Source organism: Cyprinus carpio, chromosome B17 (genome assembly GCF_018340385.1).
Source record: "Cyprinus carpio isolate SPL01 chromosome B17, ASM1834038v1, whole genome shotgun sequence".
Classification (NCBI taxonomy): Eukaryota; Metazoa; Chordata; class Actinopteri; order Cypriniformes; family Cyprinidae; genus Cyprinus; species Cyprinus carpio.
The window spans coordinates 16,434,511-16,457,707 of record NC_056613.1 but is presented as its reverse complement, the minus strand read 5'-3'; the positions used below and the strand labels follow the sequence as shown (position 1 = coordinate 16,457,707).

Here is a 23,197-nt window from a genome sequence, read left to right as displayed (position 1 = left end):
CATTTCAGTCCACCTTTTCAGGATCAACCCATTTAAATGTAGTTTAACCCATACTATATCATTTTCTTATGATGGATGAGGAAATAGAAAGCTTCAGAGGGCGTTAGTTACTTATTTTATCTGGAAGATCAAATCATATTTATTTCCTTTTTTCACAGTTTTAGTGTCCCAATTCTACTGCAGTTCATCTATATGAACAACGACCTGGCCCTGTTAGCATCCACACAGGCCCTCATCTCAAAGATTTTTATCACTGAGATCCCATCAATCGCTATGAGGAGACAGAGCAGGTGCTACATCTCTCTGCATGCTCTGTCTTTGACCGCTCCATCTTTCCACAGAACTCTCCACCTCCTCTTTGAACAAAGGTGATGTATTTTTGTCTGACCATTAGTCTGCGCTCAACCTGCTGGGGCCCATTCCTGCAAGACGAGAGCAGGATCGAGTTAAAGATGTTACAGAAGAGCCTCCAGCCCACTTCTTTCTCCTTTATTCCATCACTGTGAATTTACATCTGCTGAAGATCCTTGGAAAACCCAAGAGTGCTAAACTAGTGACAGAAGATTAAACTTAAAGTATAAAATATATCCAGCCTGCATTTAGGAGACTAGGGAGAAGGCAAACTTAGTAAATTAATTCAATTAAACACAATGCATTATAATACATTTTTCTTCATTAGAGAGACCTGTGCTTGGATGTTGAATTAAAGGCTTAACACTAATTATGTAGATAAATGTGAGAAAAATGAAGCCCTATCCTTAAATTTAAGTAGAGGATAATGGTCAACAGTCATGAATAATCAAGAGTCTTATATTAAAAACACTGAGTGGGCTTTTCACATCAACATTCATTATTGCAATCTGTTGAATGATCATCACCTGGCAATGGAAATTGATTTTTGTCCATGAAAACAAAAGACTATAAAGCATTAGTTAACATACGTTAAGACATAATAATGACCATCTGTCCAGCTCATAGTCACTGTGTGTTTGAGTGGCCACGGTACAGTTGATCCAGTGCTGCGGACTTCACACATGATTTCCACATTTATGTACACAGGCTAGCCATCGATCTCACACACTATTAATTCACTCTTCAGCATCTCTGCTTCAATAAGAGCTGTCTGGATCCTCTGTCCGCTCGGATTCTTACTGACAAGAAATGCTGATGCACAGAAAAGAAAGTGAAGTTTTCACATCCTCAATCCATTTATTTAATGTAAACTTCTGTTTTCATCTCTGGAAGGTGCCGAGAGAGTTTTAAATTCAGGTCTTTGTTTTTCATTTCATTCTCCGGCTGGGGGACGGGGTAATAACCAGAGAGGTATGGGGGATTTCTCTCACTTTAAAGTACCACAGCATCATGGCCCAAAGCCAGTCTTTTATTGCTCTTTCACTGTTGCCGTGGTAGCAGTCGTGTCCTGGAAGCTCAATCATTTTCTTATCAGGTGCAGCTGTCAGACTTTTTCTTAAAAATGACCAAGAGAAAAAGAAATATCCCCAAGAAAGAGAGAGGTTACAGAGACCGTATGGATGCTATTCCTGAGGTGTCAATAGTGTGACCCAGTATTAAGTGAGAGACATTTGTTAATGTTCAGTCTTTTCAGTGGGAGACACAGAAAATGCACATTCACACTGGCGCAGGAACTTCGCAAGAGTGCTTGAGAGCTTCGGGGTGAAGCTCTGGTGCGTGAAAACTGCTAGGAAAAAAGCTCAATTACAGGATGTTTAGTAAATGGATAAACAAATTATGGAGCACAAATAAAGGGGCTTTTTGACAGTTAAACTGATTTTGTAATTTGGTATTAAATTGGCTTTTACAGTGCCGCCTGAAACCTTGGCATTAAAAACAAGCAATTAAATGGCAATGTAAATGTTATTTAACAAATTCCACCACACTTCACTTCTACAGTTGCCATTTTCATTACATTCAATTACATTGTATGGCCTCAAAAGTTTTAGAATACATTAAAAAATGTCAAATCTCAGAAAAAAAATTACACGCAAAGACAAAAAAAAAACATTAAATAAATACATTAAAAATATTAAATAAGAAAAAAAGGTACTGCTGAAACCTCAAACTCCACAAAGAAAAAATCATTTTAAAAAATATGTAAGAAAAAAAACATATTGCTCAAATCCCAGACAAAACCCTACATGTGAAAACAAAAAATATTAAATACTTAAAAAATAACTAATTAAAAATCATTGCTCTAATCTTCAGAGAAAACCCTATATACAACACCAAAAAGACTTGAAATACTTTAAAAATACCTAAGAAAAAAAGATAAAACCCTATATAAAAAGACAAAAAAATAACTTTCAACAATTAACTACTCCTTGTTTGTGCCTAGCATTACACATCAACTTCATAAGAACTTGTAAAAACGGACACCACGTTAAAATTATATGTAGCTCAATACTGCTCTCATGTGTACACAACCACATGTAACAGGTATTTCAATTTGTTTGTATTACCTTAATATTAAGAGAAACAAGTTCATTATTTTCCAAAACAATTTATTATAAAAGTACATAACTGATATTGCACAAAACAACTTTAGAATCAGTCAATCCGTTTAAATACTAAAGCTGTCACGCTGTTACCCATCACACCACCAAACTGGAAACGAGGGGTGGGCAGCTCTCGTACCAACTCAAACCCTGCACGAAACACAATTATATTACAATCATTACAGTATTTGAAACATTATTAGTTTAAGGAATATGCTTATATGGTACCAGGTTTGAGGATCTGGAGCAGCTGTTCTTTGGTCCAGTTGCAGGAGGTGATGATGAAGAAGCCTTCTGGTTGCATTACAGTTTTTAAAGAGTTCACATAGAGCTTTTTTGCCTCCTCTCTGTCCTCTGGGCTCAGACTAATGGCATCAAATGTGCCTTTATCTATACATACATCAAAACCCTTCAATTCTGTGCTGGGGTTCAGGAAATCCTCCACCTGACAGGACATGTGAAACACAAAGACAAATAAACATTCCCTTTTATTCTGTGTTCTTTTTAAATTACTTAATGTATGTATGTTAAGAACAAATCATTTCCATTACCTGAATTTGAACATTTTTTAAGCCTTCCTCTTCCAGAATATTTACGGTGAGCTGTACAGCAGCCTTGGAATAGTCAATTCCAGTGAGGTTTGAAAAGCCATGCTTGGCTTAAAGAATAATTCATGTGATTATTATTTATACTTATTTACATCATCAGGGTTTCTGCAAGGAAAGACTTGACATTTTAAGACCTTTTTAAGATCAAATTTGAAAATTTGAGTATGAAATTGAATATATTGTAACATAATACTTCAATGTGATAATGGTCATAATGTCAATGTCTCGAACAAGCAATGCAACAAAATGTAAAAATACAACTTCATGATATTTAGTATCGTAAGTAAATTTAGTATTAGTATTGGTAGTTTTATCTTATTGGTATTTTTGTCTTTTTTTCTATTTCTCTAAAGACTCCTAAATCAAGATACATTTACAAATTTCTTGTTTTATGAGAAACTAATAGTTGTTTACACTTTTGAATTTGCTGGAATGTGCTAAAAAAGTTACTAAAAATAAAGACAAATATTCCAGTATTCTGAGATTATATTCTTTCTTTTATGTGTTTTATGTATTGTAATATACATTTGAACGTTTCTTATGCTGTTATTGAAAATAAGAACTTGTTCTTAATTAACTTGCCTGGTTAAATAAATAAATAAATATTTAAAACATGAACTTATCAACTTAATTCAAAGGGAGTCATACCTTACTGACGGATGTTTGTTCTTGTTTTATGTATAAACTCACTTAATATTGCTCACTTCATTGATATACCCGATTTATTAATTAGTAATAATTAATGAGAATCATTGAATATAAAGAGCTAAATTGAACTTGACTTGCCAGTTCCACAAGAAACATCCCATTTCCAGTTCCAATGTCAAGTATGGCAGCATTTTCAGGTATATTTTGTGCTTCCATCCATCTGATCACTCTGTCCATGCTTTCCTCGCCAAACCTAAAGGTGGAGCAGAAGAACTCAATTACTCAACACAACTATTATACACCAGAAGACGGTGCTGGTCCAGATTCACTCATACTCTTCCAGAGCAGACTAGCACTGAAACACTGTACACTTTATTCGAAGAAGAACATCAGCATGAAAGGGCATTCATAAACAACTGTGTGGCACTGGCGCACGCACACACACACACACACACACACACACACACACACACACACACACACACAAAAGTAAAAATTACCATATTTCTCCCACATCTCCAATATCCTTGTAAGTCTGTAGCTCTCTGTTATAAGCATCCTCCCAGCTTAAAGGAAAACGGTAGAATGGACAGAAAAATTAAGCTCAAGTCAGAAGTCTGAGTACATTGAAAGTAATTACTCAAAACAACCCTACTTTTTTAATTTAACAAATATAAACATTTCACTTGCAGCGCTTGCTGGGTAGAATATAATATAACGTTACAGTATTCATGTGCGGTACTGCAGAAGCAAAAACATTAATGTAACCCATGTGCTGGTCATCAATGAGATCGACATTAGAAGGGCTAACTAATCAAGAAAAATCACTTACTACTCCTTTGTTCCGAGTTTTGAAGGAGCAAAATCATCTTCTAATTCCGTGCACTGCACCGGACAGGCTTCTGCTCCATGTGTGCTCATGACGTCTCGTCTCGTCAACATCCGCTGACGTAATACAGAACATTACCATCGACATCACACTTCAAAATAAAGGTTTTTAATAAAGGTAAAGGTACAGTTGTATTGCATATTCAAAATTGAAAGCAAATCGATTAAAAAAACGTAATACACGGATTGACGGATATAAATTAAAACAATATGCAAAATGTTTTTTTTTAAATAAATAAAAACATCACACAGTTGACAAATGTTGCACTTTTTTTGTTGCACAAAATTATAACAGCTCTTACGTTATTTTTTACATCATTCCACAGCCGTGACGTAATGTGTGTCGTCAGTTCTGATGACGATTATTGCACTTAAAAAAAACCCGCTGTTGTTGTTGTTTCAAGGTAAATATTATGGTTTATATAACACGTATGCAAATAGTTTTTACGTGTCATTTATTACGTTTTAAAAATTTAAAGGAAATTATTGTTCTCTACATCTATTTTATCTATAACGTTTTAGTTATATAATTTAAAAAAACCATCCAGTCAAGCATAATATATATATATATATATATATATATATATATATATATATATATATATATATATATATATATATATATAAATATATATATGGTGAGCATCTCAGCAGAGGGTTTGTTTATTCATGGGCAGGCTGGTGTACAGTGCGTGCGCAAAGGATTGTGGGCTCGGCGCGTATGTTTCCATCATGGCGGCGTCAATCTCGGGATACACTTTTAGTTCTGTGTGTTATCACAGTGCCAACAGCAATTCCGACCATGTAAGTACTCTGTCATCTGACTTTGAGGGTAAATGTTTAAGGGCAAGATCGCATAGCGAAACAACAAACAGTTTATTACATCAAATCACAATTAATTCATTTCCCGGTGTCATCTTCCTGGTGTGGCTTCAGAGGGGCTGTGTTCAAAACCCGGTGAGCCGCCTATCTAGACAACCTGTGTAACATTCAAGGGTGTATCAGAACGACGAAACTTCCGACTCATAGGGAATTTTGTGTTTATGGCATTTTTAGATAGCTTTAGTCGAATAAAGGAGACTCAGTACACGCCTGTGATGATAAACGGAGTGCGGTCTAGGTAGGCAGCAAACTGGGTTTTGAGACGCAGCCAGAATGACAGCTAGCAAACCTTCAAGCCGTAAGATTTACAAGCTTGTCAGAAAGTGTCATTGTCGTTCATTCACTGTATGATTGCTCGCTGTCATAAATGTACACCGCCCAGTAGCTCTCGGTGAATTTAGGCTCGTCTCCGTCGAGGTGTCGAGATAGAAACATTAACGTTAGCTGGCTGGTTAGCTGACTGGTATGTCAGCAATAACTGTCAAATGCAAACTTGAATGTCCGACAGACATATTTAATGAATTGTTCACAAATTGCTTTACATTTCTAGCCCCTTTTGCTCTTGTGTCATGCCCTCTAATGTAGTTACTGAGGCATTAGGAAGTAGGTGATCTGTTATTGAGGCTGGTTAGTCAGGTGGAATGCTTAACCTGTGTTGTTTTTCCTTATTGAATGTCTAAATGACAACCATTTTAATTTTGATTTGAGCTTGTTTATGGGATAGACTGTTAATTTACATGGCGTTTATATGTGGGCTTTTGATACTAAACCACCTTGGTAACCTAATTTAATTTTAATTGGAAAGAATAATCAGCATTTTCAGCGTGATCTGAAGTAAATATCCAGGGAAGCTGTGTTGTGTGCCTGGAGAACAGTGTTTCTGTTGTTCTCTCGTTGCAGCAGTGTTTGGGAAATTTCTGTTTTTCAGACCTTCTTGTATAAACTTGTAACATACTTGTTGCATGGATTCTGGGTATATTCATCTAATATAGTACATTTTGGTATACCATGACCTTTAGAGGTACAGATTAGGTTTTGTTTGCTTTTTAAACACATGAGATGTCCCTTTAAATGGCATTTGACCTGTTACAGTAAGAAAAAAAAACCTTAATAAAAATTATTACTATAATAAGTTTGTCAGTAACATGCTGTTTTGTTAAATAAATAAATGTGTTTGCAGTTGTTTTTAACATTTGCATATTTAATGTTTATGTGTATGTCATGTTTAATGCTAAGAAATTGCTAAATCATACAAGGTTATTAAACTGTATGTAGACATCCCAAATTTTGAGTAATAATAGGCCTAATAATAATAGTAATTATTACTTAATTTTAAAACTGTTGTATGCCTTTATTTGTATCTTTTATTAAAAGTGTCTTTTAACTTACGGTAATAATAACATTCACCATCTTTGCCTTTGAAATGTCATTTTTATGCCTCTTTTATGCCTCTTTTAGGAGGGCTTCCTGTTGGGAGAAGTGAGACAGGAGGAGACTTTAAGCATCAGTGACTCACACATCGGTAGCTCAGAACTCCTCAATGTAATAGGTAAAGCCATGGTTAATTATTTTTTACTTCCGCAAAGCTACAGACAAAATGTAGAGTTTTTAATTACCATTTTATCATACATTCTCAAAACATGATGCATCCTATTACTGAAATCCTTGAAGGCTCAAATCACAGCCATAATACGTTTCACAGTGAGGACGTGACAACCTTCCTGTGTGAGCAGAGGGACTTTATCAGTTCAAGATATGGCTGATGTAATCTGTTCAGTCTCAACCATTCAAAGTGCTGTCGCAAGCTGTCCTGGTTGTCAATAACTTGATAAACCAACCAACCCTTGTGTTTTTAAGTTTGTGTCAGCCAGCATTCCTGATTAAGGCCTGAGAGATAAAGCCTCGTACATCAATGTAGACCTTTTTGGCTCAGAAATGCTGGAAATAGCTTCTCTCCAACATTAAGTGATCATGTTTCTGAGTTTGGCGGTGCTCCCAGGACCCCTTCATCTCTGATCACTTTACAAAGAATTTCACAAAGGCCTTCAACATCAAAAGCGGGCCCAGATAGTACCTTATATTTGCAGTAAGATGAGTCATTATGAAGGTCATGTTGTCCTCTAGACAACCTTCAGATCACGATGGCTGCCTGAGATTCCACGTCGCATGTTACAGTTTTTAAAGAACAAATCTGCTTCGTCTATTCCAAGGTTAATGTTGTCTGTATGCATATTATTAATATTTAAATTAGACCTTTTGAACAGTCACAGCATGCTTGCTTTACTGAGATTTTGAATATAATTGATCAATCGCATTCACTTGTTTTTCAGAGGTCCATAATCATGAACCTTGTGCACAACTGTTTAGGTAAGAATGTCCTGTATGGGCAATTGGATTTAGTAGATGCATTCTTAAATGTTTATTATATGTTATAATAAAAATATACACTACCATTTAAATGTTTTGTGTTTGTAAGATTTGTTTAATGTTTTTGAAATATATATATATATATAGAGAGAGAGATATGTTTTAACTGCAAAATTCTTTGTTTGCTGCAGCTTTTATGACTATGCAGGTAACGTCAATGAAGAAAATCTCAACAGAATCCTCAAGGACAGAAGAAAAGTAAGCTGTTATCATGAAATATGCATACAAATTTTAGAGAGTAATATTAATAAATTATTAACCGGTACCTTGGCAGTTTTTTTTTTGTCCTTTGGTGTTCAACTTTGTGTGTTTAATTCAGCCGAGCCACTTCACAATGTCTCTTCTTGTTTGAGCAGAATGTTATCGGCTGGTACCGGTTTAGAAGGAACACTCAGCAGCAGATGTCATTCAGGGAGCAGGTGATACATAAGCAGTTGACCCATATACTTGGCATCCCAGATCTGGTCTTCCTCCTCTTCAGCTTCATCTCCACAGCCAATAGTTCCACACATGCTTTGGAGTATGTGCTCTTCAGGCCCAACAGAAAGTATGTACATGCTGGTTAATACATACTTATGGAAATATGTAATACTGTGGGATAAAAATGAGCAAAATATGATAAAATCATGATTCTCTTTAACTGTTTAGAGACTTGCCTCTCATAGTGTTATTTCATAATACCATGCATGCGTAATGTTTGCAAATGGTGTGATGTAGCTGATATTGTGTTTCTAAGCATTTCTGTTACAATGTTGATCTCAGTAGCTATAATCAGAGGATATCTCTAAGCATCCCAAACCTGGGCAACACCAGTCAACAGGAATATAAAGTCTCATCTGTGCCGAACACCTCCAAGAACTACGCCAGTGTCATTAAAGAACATGGGTGAGGCAACATAACTGCAGTGTTCAATACTCCTCTTTAGCCATGTCACAAAATGTAAAATTACATTTTAAAATGTAATTCATTCCTGTGATGGCAAAGCTGAATTTTCAGCATCATTCTTTAGTGTCCCATGTTTTTTATATAAATCATTCTGATATGCTGATTTGGTGCTCAAGAAACATTTCTTAATGATATCAATGTTGATAACCGTTGCACTGCTCGATATTTTTGTAGAAACCATGATAAAGTTTTTCTTCATTTACATAATTTAAACTAAACAGCACGTAAAGCATAAAGTCTTACTTTTGCTGAAGTAAATACTTGAATTAGTGATATCCTATTAATTTTTTTTATTTATAGGACTGAGTTTTTTGATAAGGATGGGGTGATGAAGGACATTCGAGCTATTTTTCAAGTATACAGTGCCCTTCAAGAAAGAGTGCAGGTGAGTTACAGTCTTATAATGTTTCTGATCAGATAACTTCAGATGTTGGTTCAAATACACCACAATATGAATTTTAGGGATGCACGATAGCCGATACTGATACACATTTACTTTTTTTGGAAACAACACCAAGTCCTGTGCAAAGATTAATAAGAAAAATTATTTTTAATCTTGATTAGTTTTGAGCAAAAACTTGCTTGTTAGAAATAAATAAAGATTATTAAAAGCTATTTTTATAAGTACATTGAAAGCTTTGAAAATAACTATAATAAAATCAATCACTGCTGTTGTTGTTTTTTTTTTTTTTTTTTTTTTTTTTTTTTTTTTTGTTTTTTTTTCCTCGACACATGCAGTTGTAAGCTTAACATTTTATTTGAAGATTTAACATTTGTAGATGGTCTAAAGCAAAAGAGCTGTAAAAATTCTAAAAATCACTAGCACACCTTGAGCCGGGATGATGCCGATGTTTACATTTTAAGACGTTCCAATAATATCATGCATCCCTAATGAATTTTCTGTCATCCTGCAGGCGGTGTGTTGTGAAGTGGATCAAAGTGAACGAGTGAGGGAGAAAATCCAAGAAGAAGTGAACAAACTCAAAGAGGAAATCGCTCTCAGGAAACGTAACAGCGCTGAGGAAGAGAGAAGTACGTGCTAAAGACTCTGCGCATTTGTTGCTTGTTTAACAAAAAAGAGAAACAATTCCTTTTATTATCCTCTCTATTTTTCATACAGGACTCCAAGAGGCGGCGGCTGTCACGCTTCCTGATAACTCTGCCCTCCCTGACTCCCCACACTCTTCACTGACTCGAGTCGTGCTCTCAGGTCCCTCGGTGGAGCCCAGTTTAGAGAGACCCGTGAACTCGTCATCTCCACCAGTCTACAGCACCACACTGCCTCCAGATTCACCAAGCGCTATACTGCTACCGCGGCCCCAAGCCGTAGGTTCGCCCGGACACCCGTCTCCTAGTCTGGGCCTGGGCAACGGAGATGGTTCGAGCTCGGATTCCCTGAACCGCCAGGCCATCGGCCAGGAAGACCCGGAGGATTGCGACGACGATGATGAGGACAGTAGCGAGTACGAAAATTTAGTTAGCGAGCAATCGCAAGCACCTTCCTTAACAGAAACTGTTACATTAGGACGACCGGCTACGCTGTGGCCCGACGGAGACAGCCCGCCAGGCTCATAGTAGTCAAACAAACCAGCGGGGGTATTGATGAATGAACAGAACTAGGTGTGATCATGAGGTCATGGTGTTCAGAACACAAACAACTTGCCTTTTGTGAGTTATGACAATGCTGTCCTGTTGTACACGTTTAACAGCTCTGTGCAGGACAGCGGAATGGAATGATATCCCCATCCATATGGATCGACAGGCCCCCTTTTCTCCTCTCTGGTTTCGTTTGGGTGGAGAGGTGCATCCTGCTTATGTCGGCGTCTGCCACTCACTGGAGTCATTCAGTTCTTGCACCATTTACCTCTTGCACTGTTTTGCCTTCTTTTGATCTGCATTTGTAAAAGCAAAGGGAATGATGTCTTTTTTTTTGCAGCCTTCAAACACTTCTCTGTGTGAGCTTATTCCATCTTCATTGTTTTGCTTCATAAATCTTAATGGACAGAAAAAAATCACAGTTATAATAAGTGCTTAGGACTACAGCTGACACTTGAACAGTTCTTGTTCTAGAAAATTTATTTTATTTTTGGTTTTATCAGTTATATTTGATTTGATTGAGTAATATAATGGCCTATTCATTAAAAAAAAAAAAGATCATTTTTGGTCAACAATATAAAAGTTGCTTTGATAAGGGGTGCTTGTATTTTCTATGACATACTGTAGATCACTACTACATTGGCTTAAATCAAACACATTTTTGTCCTAATGAATGAATCGAATATTATATTTCTTTCTGCTGCACTTCAGACTTTCACCATTGAGCTTTAACTGAATTTTCCGGCCGTACGGTTTGACGGAGCCATCAGAAACTGGAAGGGTCAGAATGCAGCATCATCGATCTCAGGATTCTTTTGCAGTACCAGGACTGTTGTTTTCTCGCATCGTCTTGTCCACATGCTTTTGTTCTTTAGTTGAGAAGCCAGGATTGCTCAAAGCAATGCAGCGGTGGATCAGTTTAGAGCTCTGTTATAACGTGAAATAAAGATTTCAGCCATATGCAGCAGATCTTTAAAGGTAGAAGCAGTTTTGTCATCTGTTAGTGGATGTTTTGCTACATCTGATCAAACCAAAATGACGTTTTCCCTCAAAAGTTTGTATGTGTGTGAATCTCAGAAAAACATGACTGGGTCATTTTACCATTAACCATTAAATAATAATAACTTACCATTAAATTACAAACTGCCAAGATGTATAAATACTTGACAATTTAATTTTACTTTTAAAAACAAGTTTTGCAATAACGTTTGGAGATTTAGTGGAAACTGATTTTACAATGTAAAAAATGTAAGTAGTCCAAAAACATACTCCTAATTTTTTTCCAGTTACAAATGTATATACATATAAGACTTGAAAAATGTGGAGTGAAATATGACTGTAACGCGTTCTTGTGAGATTCACCCATGTTGTGCATATTGTGAACAATTTTGGGCAAGTAACTTGAATCAGATTGATGAGCTGTCTGACTTTTTCACCCAAAGAATCCAAAACTTATTTCTTAGTTTTATCTCAGGATCTGACGCTCTGACGTTTATTTTGGCAGAGGCCGAGAATGTCTCACTTTTCATTCAGTATAATTCTGCAGTTCTGTGTAGGACAGAAAAATAACAAATATTGTGTTCCCTGGCATGAGTGTGAATGAGAGTACACTGACAGAGATGTTTTAGTCAGCTGTATCATGTTGCATTAACCGTCTGCTTTAAATGTTTCTGCCTCATATTCTGACTTTGGCATCTGTCTTCAAGTGTACGCCGGCCAAAAACCACCACCACCGATGGTTTTCAACACGAATATGTAAGCGTTAAACTGAACAGTGACATTAAAGTGGAGAGATTCCACATTTAAACTTGACATGGGCTTGTTTGGACAGCTGGCAGCCAGTCCCTCTGAGCTTTAAAAATGCCATTTTATCATAACTTACATGTTCCTTAGAAAGTTCAGATGAACGTAAATGCCACTTAAGATGATACAATATATATGCATATACACAGCCTGATCTGTTTTTTTTTTTGTTTTTTTTCAAACAAATACTTACTATTCATGATTAATCAGAGTAAATTCACAGCATCTTCCTCTGATCATCTAAAGACAACTCGGCTAATTCAGTGTCAGTCCTTGCTGCCCATATTGACTTTTGCTTTCTCCTTACAGATGCTTTCAAATCTGATTACGAAATAAATCCAAATTTGGCATTGTGCCATTTTAATGGGGTAATTTCAATGATGTGATTGTCATTTTTATTGTCAGTTTAGTCAGTTGCAGGTCAGACGTGACTGTTTCCCTGCAATCGAGCAGCTGTGAGTGATCAACATTGTTCCCATCAGAATTGGACTGAAGTCTCTCGTGTTTTACAAGCATAGACTGTGTTTGGCAGGCTGTTGCACTACTGCAAGCATTAACCGTTCCATCTACTTCTGTAATAAATCTGTCAACGTGTTTACAAATATGAAGCAACTTCCCAATTATAAAGTAGCAGCAGTGTTTCAGCAAACACATTTTGTATTGTTAGTATCCTTTGGTGGCTAATTTGCCCATTCTGTCATCATTTGCTCACCCTCACGTGCTTTCAGGGCGTTTTTTCTTCAAAGGAAGATAGTTGGAGATTGTTCATGCTTCTCTTTTCCATACAATGAATGTGGATGGGGATGAGGTCCTGTCAAGCTTCATAAAGGCAAAAAAATAATTATTAAAGTGGTCCATATGACCTATGCACTATATTCCAAACCTGAAGCCATATGATTAAGCCTATGTAAGCCATTTAAGATGTGGTCACCATTCACTTTCATTGTAAGGAAAAGAGCAGCTTGAACATTCACGTAAGTCATACAGGTATCAAATTCTGACGGATTTTTCATTTTTGGTTAAACAACTACTCTATAATATTAATCTAAAAAGATATATTTTCTCCCTTAGACATTATCCTTATCTGATAAATTATTAGACCCGTTTATTTTGCAGTCTGCTAAATCTTAACAGGCACTTGAAGCTGAGACGTTGTTGTTGTGTGGTATTTTATTGGAGTGGTTTATCCTAGCGGTCATTGATTCTTATCATGAAGGGCCATGGCGTGGCCCCAAAAAAAAATATCCCTTTTAGTTATTATTTTAATATTCAATGTTCAAACTGTAACTTAAATTAAATAAAATAAAAAGAATGGGGAAAATGCATAATTTTGGTTGTTCATGGCACGTTACTAGGCTTCGTCATGGTGAATGCTTATTGGTCGCCGAGTAAACTTGTTACATTTGATTTGCAGCACGCGTGCAAAAATCCATTTCAAAATTGAAGAACAGTTTGTCCGTCTATATTATAGACAGTTGTTGGCAGCTAATTTAAAAAAATTCTAAAAAAAAAAAAAAAAATGAAAATGGATTTACGAAAATGGTTTTAGACCTTCGCAGCCTCGTCAATCAGCAGACTTAGATACTCCGGCCACGACCACCAGTACCACGGTCTATGAGAGCCGAGCTGGCGCTTCTTCTGCAAATGCTAGCTCCGGGCAACCGCCAAAAGATTTAATACGCAGACATTTGTGTGATGATGTCCAACTCGTTTTATGAAGAAAAAAAACCTTAAGTTTTTTAGAAACATCTATACGAAAAAACTTTGTCTGATGGGGACATTTTTTTGCCGGTGTTTCAAAAGCTTCAAACTGATTCAGTGTTTTATTTTTTGTCGTCGTAAATTTGTTAATTATTTAAGTATAAAAATATATATTGCTATTTATTGTAGGCCTATTTTATGTTTTTTATTTAGCCTATATATATATTTATATTATTATTTTCTTTCCTGTTCTGTTGTTTAGGCTATCTGTTCTGGGCCGGGTTTTCCCGATAACGATGTAGCCTAGCCTATCTTAGCTCTTAAAAGCGCTCTCTACGTGCAAGGTTATAAACATTAGCCGCAATTCCTCGCGCGTTTCCCAAAAATGTAGGCTACTGAACTTGTAGAACGCGAGAATAGGCTACTACGTGCTACTTGAGTCGCTGTCCATTCGCAAAGTGCTGAACTAGGCTATACTAACCTTATATGGAATCGTATTCTGAACGTTTTAACTAACAATCGTCATCTGTTGTGTATTAGGAATCAAGACAGGTAAAAATAAAAATTAAAAAATTATACAATGACATTCTTGTAATAATAAAAAAAACTCCATAGTCACGGGAAGAAGGAGGCGGGAACCGGCGAACATTCAAATAAAACTTTAATAACCAAATAAAGATAAAACAGCGCGACAGCCCCTCACGGTCGACTGCCGCACACAAACAAAAACCAAACACAAAATAAAGCCCAGGCCTGGGGCCTGTTGCACAAAAGTAGAATTAAGACATCCGGGATAAATGACTCAGCTGAGCTCAATAAAGCCCAAAACATGTGCGTCCAGGCTTAATTGGTTGCACAAAGACCAAGCCAGGATGAGCAGACACGGATTCATTAAGCCAGGTGAAACCAATCCTGGATAGGTGCGCGCTCACGGCTCACTCAAATAGACCCCGCCACAGATCACAGATTAACTGATTTACCATGGCAACTAGAGCCGCGTACTTTTCCCCGTCGGAACCACAAATCCTCATGGAGGCATACGAGGAGGTAAAAGATATAATTAAGAAGAAAGGCAACACCGCCACAGTGATAAAGCAAAGAGAAAAAGCGTGGCAAAGTATTGCAGACCGCCTGAATGCGTAAGTAGTGCACAATTACACACTCACCGCTCCGCTGAAACATCACAATTACAAATCAAATATTTAATTCACATCTCCAAAAACGCAGTTGTACTGTAATTATGAAACGGTTTAAATTTTTTTATTGAAATGCACTGCATATATGAGTGAAATTGTGTAACGTAACTCCATCACACTGTATAAAGCTATGATATATATTATATTATTAAAGCCTTACATTATTATTTTACGTTACTACGCTCAGTACGGTTTAATCTTAGCCGTTGTACTCTGCTTATTATGCTGTCCACCGGTTTTTTTTGTGTTTCCCCTGCTTTTATTAATGTAAAGCAGCTTTGACAGAATGAAACAATTGTGAAAAGTGCTATATAAATAAAATTTTCTTGAATACATAGATGAGCTATAATAATGATCACTTTAATTTATATAGCGCCTTTCAAAGGACCCAAGGTCGGTTGCTCACTGCACTGCAAAAATGTCTTTCTTACTTAGTATTTTTGTCTTGTTTTCAGTCAAAAAAAATATCAAAAAAAAAATCTTAAATATTTTCTAGAGCAAAATAACCTAGGAAAATAAGCAAAAAACTCTGCCAGTGAAACAAGAGAACTTTTCTAAAAGTAAGTGTTTATGGAAAAAGTAAACTTATTTCAAGAGAATTTTTCTTATTATATTGACAGATATTTAAATTTTTTGCTTGTTTTAAGCACACATTTACTTGAAGTTTATATTTTTGGTCTAAACCTATACTTATTTTGCTAGGTCATTTAGAAAATCAAGAAAATACATCTTTAGTTTTTTTTTTTTTTTTTTTTTTATATTTTTACTGAAAACAATACAAAAATACCAAGTCATTTTTGTCAGTGTGACTCCATTAAATGGTTCTTGTGATAAAGAATGTGTGTGTGTGTGTGCGTGTGATGTAGATTAAACATGAACGGGCCAAAACGGACATGGCAGCAGGTCAAAATCAAATACAAGAACATTCTGCAGAATGGTATGGTCCCTGACTAATATTTAACAAAGCACAAGCATATATTGTACCCAGAAGGTGCCTGCTCACACATTGTCTGTACTGTTTTAGCAGTGAAAAAGAATACCCACAGACAAGGCACGGGTGGTGGGTCACCAAAGGCTGACCTTACCCCAGCAGAGGACATGGCCTTGGAGCTAAATAAAGGCAGGCCCGTCTTAGAGGGGATCCCTGGGGGGAAAGAGACGAGCATAGGTTCCTCCCAAGATGCCACCCGCTTCATTCAAGGTATGTCCTTCCATCTCTACATGGAATACAACCACATTCATATTGAATCAATTTGGACTGTCTGACTTTGGTTTACCTATTGCCTTGCAGTGTCTGGCAGCACTGTGTTCCTGTTAGAGCCACCAGCACAAGCACCAGACGATGCTGATCCAGTGAGTACTCCATCAAAGGCATACTGTAGGCCTGGCATGTCTTGTCTACTAGCTTCAATATGAATCCGATTAAATGTGATAGGGTGAAAGCCCCAGTGCAGCAGCAACAGCACATGATGGAGACGATGATGAGGAGGAGACCATCTCTGTGGATTCCAGAAGGCATGAGGTATCATGTTAAGACTGTGAAAGTACTATTTATTCTACAATGGTGAGGAGTCCTCATCAAAATCAAAAAATCTAATTTCTTTTACAGGACCCAGATGCTATACAGTGGGAAAACCAGCCTGGCAACATAGTGCGTATTAATAAAAGGACACCACATCCTGCCAAATTCCAGCTGCGCTAATTGTATTGTGTTCACAGAGCTCACAAGCTATCAGAAAGTTGTATGGCAACCACCTCCGGTGCCAAATAGAACTGGCAGACATAGACATTCAGTACAAGAAGAAAAAGATAGAAAATCTTGCACTGGAGTCCGAAATAAAAAAGAGGACAATTAGGAAACTGGACCTTGAAATAAAAAAACTTGAGAGGGAGGTGAGATATGCCTTCAATGTACACTGTATGCTAACTGTAACACAAATGTATTAATCATTATTTTTCTTTCCTCCCCCAGCTCCAAGAAGATGACACAGCTCAAAATAAAAATTAGGTATATTCTCGTAAAGTCAAGTGAGCCATGACATATGAGCTCTTATTGTGAGCACACAGGACGGAGGCATCTTTCTAAGGTATTTTTTATTTTCACAGCAATCAGTACAACCAAGTCATCGTTATAAGGCACCAGCACCAGGTGTGGCCACTAGCCTATATGAAGGCCCAAAATTGTGTGTTCCTTTCTGCTCTGACAATGGCATGCCCATTCTTGCGAGATGTGGTGGATGAAGAAGCACTTGTGCTGAGGAGAGCCTTCAGGCGAGAAAGGGTCTTCAGGGACCGGTTGGACCCACTGGCCTTCCCTGATGACCATCTATATGAAAGATACAGGTTTTCTGCAGATGGCATCCGGTATCTATGCAGACTACTGGGTCCCAGGATTAAGCACCGCACTGCACGGAGCCATGCACTGAGTGTGGAGCAAATGGTTTTTGTGTGGCCTTGCGCTTTTTTGCTAGTGGAGCCTTCCTGTACTCAGTGGGGGATGCAGAACAGCTGAACAAGGCCACAATTTGCCGCACAATAAGGAGTGTGTGTCTGGCTATCAAAGCATTAGCAGATGTCTTCATCTCCTTCCCTGGCCACAGAGGACTCTGTGACATGAAAGAGGAGTTCTATAGGATTGCAGGTAAGAGGATCTACAAATTACAGGACAACTGTTAACACATAGTAGGATACTCATTACTTTGTGTGACAGGTTTCCCCAATGTCATTGGTGCAGTGGACTGCACACACATAAGGATAAAAGCCCCCTCAGGTGCCCATGAGGCCGATTTTGTGAATAGGAAATCCTTTCACAGCATTAATGTTCAGGTGAACATAACTTTTTGATATTGTCCATTGACGAACACTCTGCATTGCCAATGATGTGCATTGATTGGTGTAATATTCCTCATCTTATGATTTCAGATGGTCTGCAATGCTGACTGTGTGATCAGCAATGTTGTGGCAAAATGGCCTGGCTCAGTCCATGACTCCAGAATCTTTCGGGCCTCTGAAATCTATCAGTGCCTATCACAAGGTAAGCCACACAACCCCTATTTATAACCATCATGGCTGTGTCAATATCACTGTGTTTATGAGGTAGTAATGATGAGATTTTGTGTTGACAGGTGAATTCTCTGGTGTGTTGCTGGGAGACAGGGGGTATGGCTGCCAGCCTTTTCTCCTGACACCTTTCACAGACCCCCAGGAAGCACAGCAGGCCTACAACCATGCCCATGCCAGGACCAGGGCCAGAGTTGAAATGACCTTTGGCCTCCTGAAGGCACGCTTTCACTGCCTTCACAAATTAAGGGTCAACCCTGTTAGGGCATGTGATATTACTGTGGCTTGTGCTGTCCTCCACAATGTGGCCTGCCTGAGGAAGGAGAGGGCCCCCAGAGTGCCACCAGCCATGGACTGGGACAATCCGGCAATCTTCCCTGATGACGACAGTGGTCGGCTGCTGAGGGACCAATATGTGTTGAATTATTTTAGTTAGTATGTGTGCTTTCAATTTAGTAAAAAATGTCCTGCTGTGGCAGAGGAAATAGGGTTTTTTTTGGGTTGGTTTTTTGACGAATTTGGCCTCTTATGATGTTTGTGCGGTATACTGTGTGTAATACAAGGCTGCAGGGAGGCTACTGCATCCATTCATTTGTCTGTTCAGTTGATGTGTATCGATTTGTCCTGCATTTATTTTAGTGTGCAGACATGCAGGGTGTGTTATATACAGACCTTTTGAATGTGTATGTATCATTTTGTATAATATGCTTTGATTCTGTGCTTTCCATCTTGTAGAGTCACTGTGACTTCAGTTTCGAAAGGAGCTGATAGTTTACCTGCTTTTTTTTGTCCTTCAATCAATAAAGGAACATAATGTTACACATTGTGTTTTTATATTCATATGGAATGTGTATTTGTTTATATGACAGAGTACTAGGGCCCCACTGAGGAAAAAGGATAAAGTCATAAATTTATGAGGCTGGTTCTTTCTGCAGAAAAGCAACATTCTTTTTACAGTTTTGATAGTTATGACAATGTGATACTTCATATTCTGGCACATCAGCATGTCTCAGTTTATGAAACCATACTGAAGTACAATTTCACGAAATGCCCCACATCTGTCATTTTAACAACTGTCCTCCTTTAAAACAACTGGTTACAATATTATGACTTGTCTTTTTTTTTCCCTCTGTGGCCCTAATATTCTATCATTTTATATATAGCCTTATAGTCTATGGGAAACTGTAAATTATCTAATGATAGCAACATCATCTAAAAATCATTATTTATCCAAAATGATTGAAATTAATGATCACAAATGTTTAAATAATGACAGTGGGTCTAGTTATATGTGATAACAATGTATAGTGAGCAGTGAAATAACTATTGGTTTCCATTTGTGGCGACTGCTGACTGACATTAGGGATGAGATTAAATAGATCCTGGAATTTAGCCTGGTCTGGAGCAGGCTAGCTCCACAGAATAAATCTCCATGGTAATTTATACCATAACATATCCTCCTGCCCCCTATCCAGCTTTGGTGCAACCGGATTAGGGATCAATTGAGCCAGGATCACCAAGATATCCTGGCTTAATCCCTTATCCTACTTTTGTGCAACAGGCCCCTGGTCCTCTCTCGTCCTTCGCTGTCGTCGCTCCTCTTTTGTATCCTCCCAATCTCCTCCGTGGGACTCGAGACCGGTGAGTGGAGCAGGTGTCGCTCATTTCCCAATCACTCCACCGGCCTCGCTCCGTTCCCACGGCTCTCGGCCCCGCCCCACTCGTCACAATTCTATATAGATAGATCATTGGAGCTAACATTCTAGGGTAGAATGTCATTCTATATAGATCATTGGAGCTAACTGACTCTTGCCGTATCCGGTCGGCAAAACAGCAAATTTCAGCGCTGTCTTCTGTTCCTCTTTTAGATAAAAACCCAAGTCTAAATCGTTCATTGTCATTCTATATAGATCTTTCAGATTTAGGTCTGGATTTCCATGCTACTATGATGTTGCCAATACGTCAAAAAATATTTATCAAACGACAGTGCCCCCCCGCCGATGATCCAATGCCCCTCCAATAGATCTGCTCTGACGCCGACTCTGATTTGAAGCCCAATTTTAACGTGGGGTTTTTTGCTGGCCTCAGATTTCACAAGACCTCCACATGCAGCCAAGATGATTTGATACTCTTCACACAAGATGAATTGAGCTGAGCTATCAAATGTATTAGGTCTGAGAGCAAGAACCCCTTTCACAGAATGTGACCGGTTTAAATTCTCACCTATGAAGGCAAAAGCTTTCAGCCTCAGGTGGAACAATGACTTCCTTCCAGAAATGTTGAGTTTTCGATCATATATAAGCTCAGTTTTGTGTCATTGAAGCTAGTTGTTACCATATTCGCTACAAAACAAACACGTAGGAATTGTGCCTAATAATGTAAACAAATCAAATAAATTAAGTACCGCACACACATCGAGTTGTGTAGTTTATATCTTGGTCCTGTAGGTGGCGCACGTTATACACGGCAGCATTGCAGACAGGGTTGCCAAGAACTGGGATACTTTAAACTTGCCAGGGATAGACTTTTTTCCCGCGGGTTAAATGTTTGACATATTGCAGAAAATATATTTGATTGGAATGTTTGTATTTAAATATTTAACCTACTCAATATTTAATCTCCACATAATCTGATGAGGAGCGTGTTTGAAGAAATGTATGAAAAGGACCAAGAAGAACAGTCAAAAATAAAAGATTAGCATCCACACCAAAGACTGTGTACATTAGCTGACTGTCTTAGGGTAAGATAATCCTATTTGTAAAAACAGACATTTTATGATTACTACTGTCATTTATAAGTTAAAACTGTGTGTAATGCAAGATAATAACTAAAATATGTATTTTAAAACGTAAAAAGGTAGGAAGTGGCATATTTTAGGTTTTGTTTTACTTGAAATAAAACTTTTCTTCTAGCTTTGAGTGCCCATTAAACTGGTTCTATTGCGCAGATCTGGCAACCCTGATTACAGAGGACCTTTTAACTACAATTGGATGTTTCTTCATAAAGGCTCACGCACCAGAAAAACAACACCAGGCAAACATCATTTGTCAAAATCATTTATTTACTATAATACATAGCAGATGATGTTAAAATATTTAGTTTTGTACATCATATGAGGCAGTCATATGAACATAATGTTGCTCTTTTCTTTTAAACTACACTAAATGGGATCCTAGCAGCTGCACACTTACCCTATTGAGCCCTTTCCTCCGTTTTAGTGAGTCAATTGAGATAAATCTTGTCATTTTTGTTCCCATTCATTCACATACAAGCTCCCGCATCACAACTAAACACCTCTGAGTTGTGCTGTATTCCACACAAAGACTGCAAGCTTTCTAAACAGCATCTGTTACAGTGGAACAAAATTCAGTACCATCTAATAAAAACAGAAAAACAAAAAAAGTTTTATTTATATAGGGAATTAAGTACAGTCAATAGATCTTACCCCAAATTTATCATACCACAAAAAAATCTGATTATAGATTTTACAAGATTATACAGAGCTCCAGTACCCCGTGTTTTTTGTTTTGCCAGCCATCAAACGATGCTGACATAGATATATATATATATATATATATATATAGATATATATATATTTATATTTTCCTATTGTAGGGAAACAATTAAAATCAAAATGATGAGTCGAACCATGGCATGACCCAAATGAACGAATATAACAATTTGACCCCATTTTAATGTTCCCTCAAACAAGTTAGCTTAAAAAAAAAAAAAGTCTTGCATAAAAACAGTTAAGCATTAACTTTTTTTCTCTCTTTCAGTTATTAAAAGTGGTAAAGAACATGCAAATTCAGTTAAAGAAATTAATCAACAGAACCATAGAAATTTTGAAGGTGGTCTGTGGTAACAGAAACGGAAACAGAAACGAACGAACATGAAACGAGACGGAGATAACCTGGCGTCTTCTGAAGCCTGGATCTCTGAGATGTGCCGAACGGTTGCAGTGGGCTGTTTCCCTTTCTGTGGTTTCCAGAGTACGAGGGGCTCCCGGTTCAAAGTCTGTAGGACAAAGTGCATCCTAGGCAGGTGCCCCTGATTTCATAAACTCATATTAGTTCAATCCCAAACGCCTTGGGACACCACCACTCCAACAACAACTGCTGTCTTTAAGATAAAAATATCCTAAAAATATATCTTTAGTCCATTGTAAAATAAAAAGGGGACAAACACAAGCAGAAAAATGGCACATTTTGCCATTATGGCAAGCCGTGCATGTGGTGTTGGTTTTAGTGAGTGATTGACAGCTCCATTGTCTTTCCAAACAAAACAAGTTTTATAAATATATTTTCCTTATGTTTGCCACTTTTGAAATTAGTCGATGTGCACATTTACTATGTCAAATTAACATTGACATTTTCTTTACAATTTTTCTTTACAGTTTTATTCAGCATCTCATTCAGACTGGCTGAGGAACAGAAAAGGGGAAAATTAAAAAAATAAAATTAAATGGGACAGGGGAGGTCTTATGCAAGTCACATCTTCCTTTGTACAAAAAAAAGGTTCTTTTTTTTTCACTTCTTATTTTAAGCGGCTTATTCGCACACGTACAAGCCGAATGTGAGTAGAAAGTCTATATGAGGGGTTCGGGGGGCAGCGGGTGCTGGATCTGCTGTGGCTGGAGGGGAGGAGGGAGCTGAAGAGCCAGCAGGGACTCTAAACCGTGGCCGTGTGGAGGAGGCGTCCCCTTGGCGCTGGAGGGCTCTGTGATTTCACCACCGTAGAAGAAATACTGGCACTGCTGGATGAAGGACTCGATGACGGACTGGTTGAGTTTGGTGGTGGACAGCGTGTCCTTGTTCTCAAAATCAGGCCTCATGAGCGTAGGCCAGAAACAGATGGACAGATTGTCGGCTGTCATCAACGTGGTCTTACTATGCTGACTTACCCTAGTGGAGGAAGGAGATAAAATATA

At 37.7% G+C, this 23,197-nt stretch overlaps 5 protein-coding genes across 10 annotated transcripts in view; 3 read left to right on the top strand and 2 right to left on the bottom strand.

Annotated features, from left to right (window-relative positions):
- Window positions 1-2,498: 2,498 nt before the first annotated feature.
- On the bottom strand, window positions 2,499-4,731 carry eef1akmt2 (EEF1A lysine methyltransferase 2). Its single transcript, XM_019120984.2, has 6 exons — window positions 4,602-4,731; window positions 4,270-4,335; window positions 3,908-4,022; window positions 3,065-3,172; window positions 2,742-2,958; window positions 2,499-2,663 (listed from the first exon to the last, which is right to left on the bottom strand). The coding sequence occupies exons 1-6, from the start codon at window positions 4,709-4,711 to the stop codon at window positions 2,566-2,568; spliced, it is 714 nt and encodes a 237-aa protein (XP_018976529.2). The 5' UTR covers window positions 4,712-4,731; the 3' UTR covers window positions 2,499-2,565.
- Window positions 4,732-5,319: 588 nt separating this feature from the next.
- On the top strand, window positions 5,320-11,491 carry LOC109107116 (BRISC complex subunit Abraxas 2-like). Of its 2 annotated transcripts, none has more exons than XM_019120396.2 (9): window positions 5,320-5,461; window positions 6,998-7,088; window positions 7,870-7,906; window positions 8,098-8,164; window positions 8,323-8,513; window positions 8,732-8,851; window positions 9,212-9,296; window positions 9,826-9,943; window positions 10,032-11,491. In XM_019120396.2, exons 1-9 carry the CDS (start codon window positions 5,327-5,329, stop codon window positions 10,484-10,486), a joined length of 1,299 nt encoding a protein of 432 aa, XP_018975941.2. In that variant the 5' UTR covers window positions 5,320-5,326; the 3' UTR covers window positions 10,487-11,491. The 2 variants fall into 2 exon arrangements, with proteins under 2 accessions (XP_018975941.2, XP_018975940.2); XM_019120395.2 differs by having other exon boundaries at window positions 8,729-8,851.
- A 3,348-nt stretch (window positions 11,492-14,839) lies between these two features.
- Window positions 14,840-17,569, top strand: LOC122140172. Of its 4 annotated transcripts, none has more exons than XR_006156866.1 (9): window positions 14,840-15,150; window positions 16,074-16,144; window positions 16,232-16,408; window positions 16,499-16,560; window positions 16,643-16,729; window positions 16,817-16,858; window positions 16,927-17,100; window positions 17,180-17,294; window positions 17,351-17,569. XR_006156866.1 is itself a non-coding variant. In XM_042742546.1 (9 exons), exons 1-8 carry the CDS (start codon window positions 14,993-14,995, stop codon window positions 17,213-17,215), a joined length of 807 nt encoding a protein of 268 aa, XP_042598480.1. In that variant the 5' UTR covers window positions 14,840-14,992; the 3' UTR covers window positions 17,314-17,569. The 4 variants fall into 4 exon arrangements, 2 of the variants coding, with proteins under 2 accessions (XP_042598480.1, XP_042598479.1); XM_042742546.1 differs by having other exon boundaries at window positions 17,180-17,215; window positions 17,314-17,569; XR_006156865.1 differs by having other exon boundaries at window positions 16,927-17,215; window positions 17,314-17,364.
- LOC109089751 (putative nuclease HARBI1) lies at window positions 17,414-18,703 on the top strand. Its single transcript, XM_042743113.1, has 5 exons — window positions 17,414-17,571; window positions 17,679-17,848; window positions 17,918-18,033; window positions 18,130-18,241; window positions 18,333-18,703. Exons 1-5 carry the CDS (start codon window positions 17,414-17,416, stop codon window positions 18,701-18,703), a joined length of 927 nt encoding a protein of 308 aa, XP_042599047.1.
- Window positions 18,704-21,307: 2,604 nt separating this feature from the next.
- Window positions 21,308-23,197, bottom strand: part of LOC109107118 (rho GTPase-activating protein 5-like) — a 35,377-nt gene continuing 33,487 nt past the window's right edge. For both annotated transcript variants that reach the window (XM_042742543.1, XM_042742542.1), the window contains exon 7: window positions 21,308-23,171. In XM_042742543.1, coding sequence (XP_042598477.1) covers window positions 22,856-23,171 — 316 coding nt within the window. In that variant the 3' untranslated portion in view covers window positions 21,308-22,855. The remainder of the gene's footprint in view (window positions 23,172-23,197) is intronic.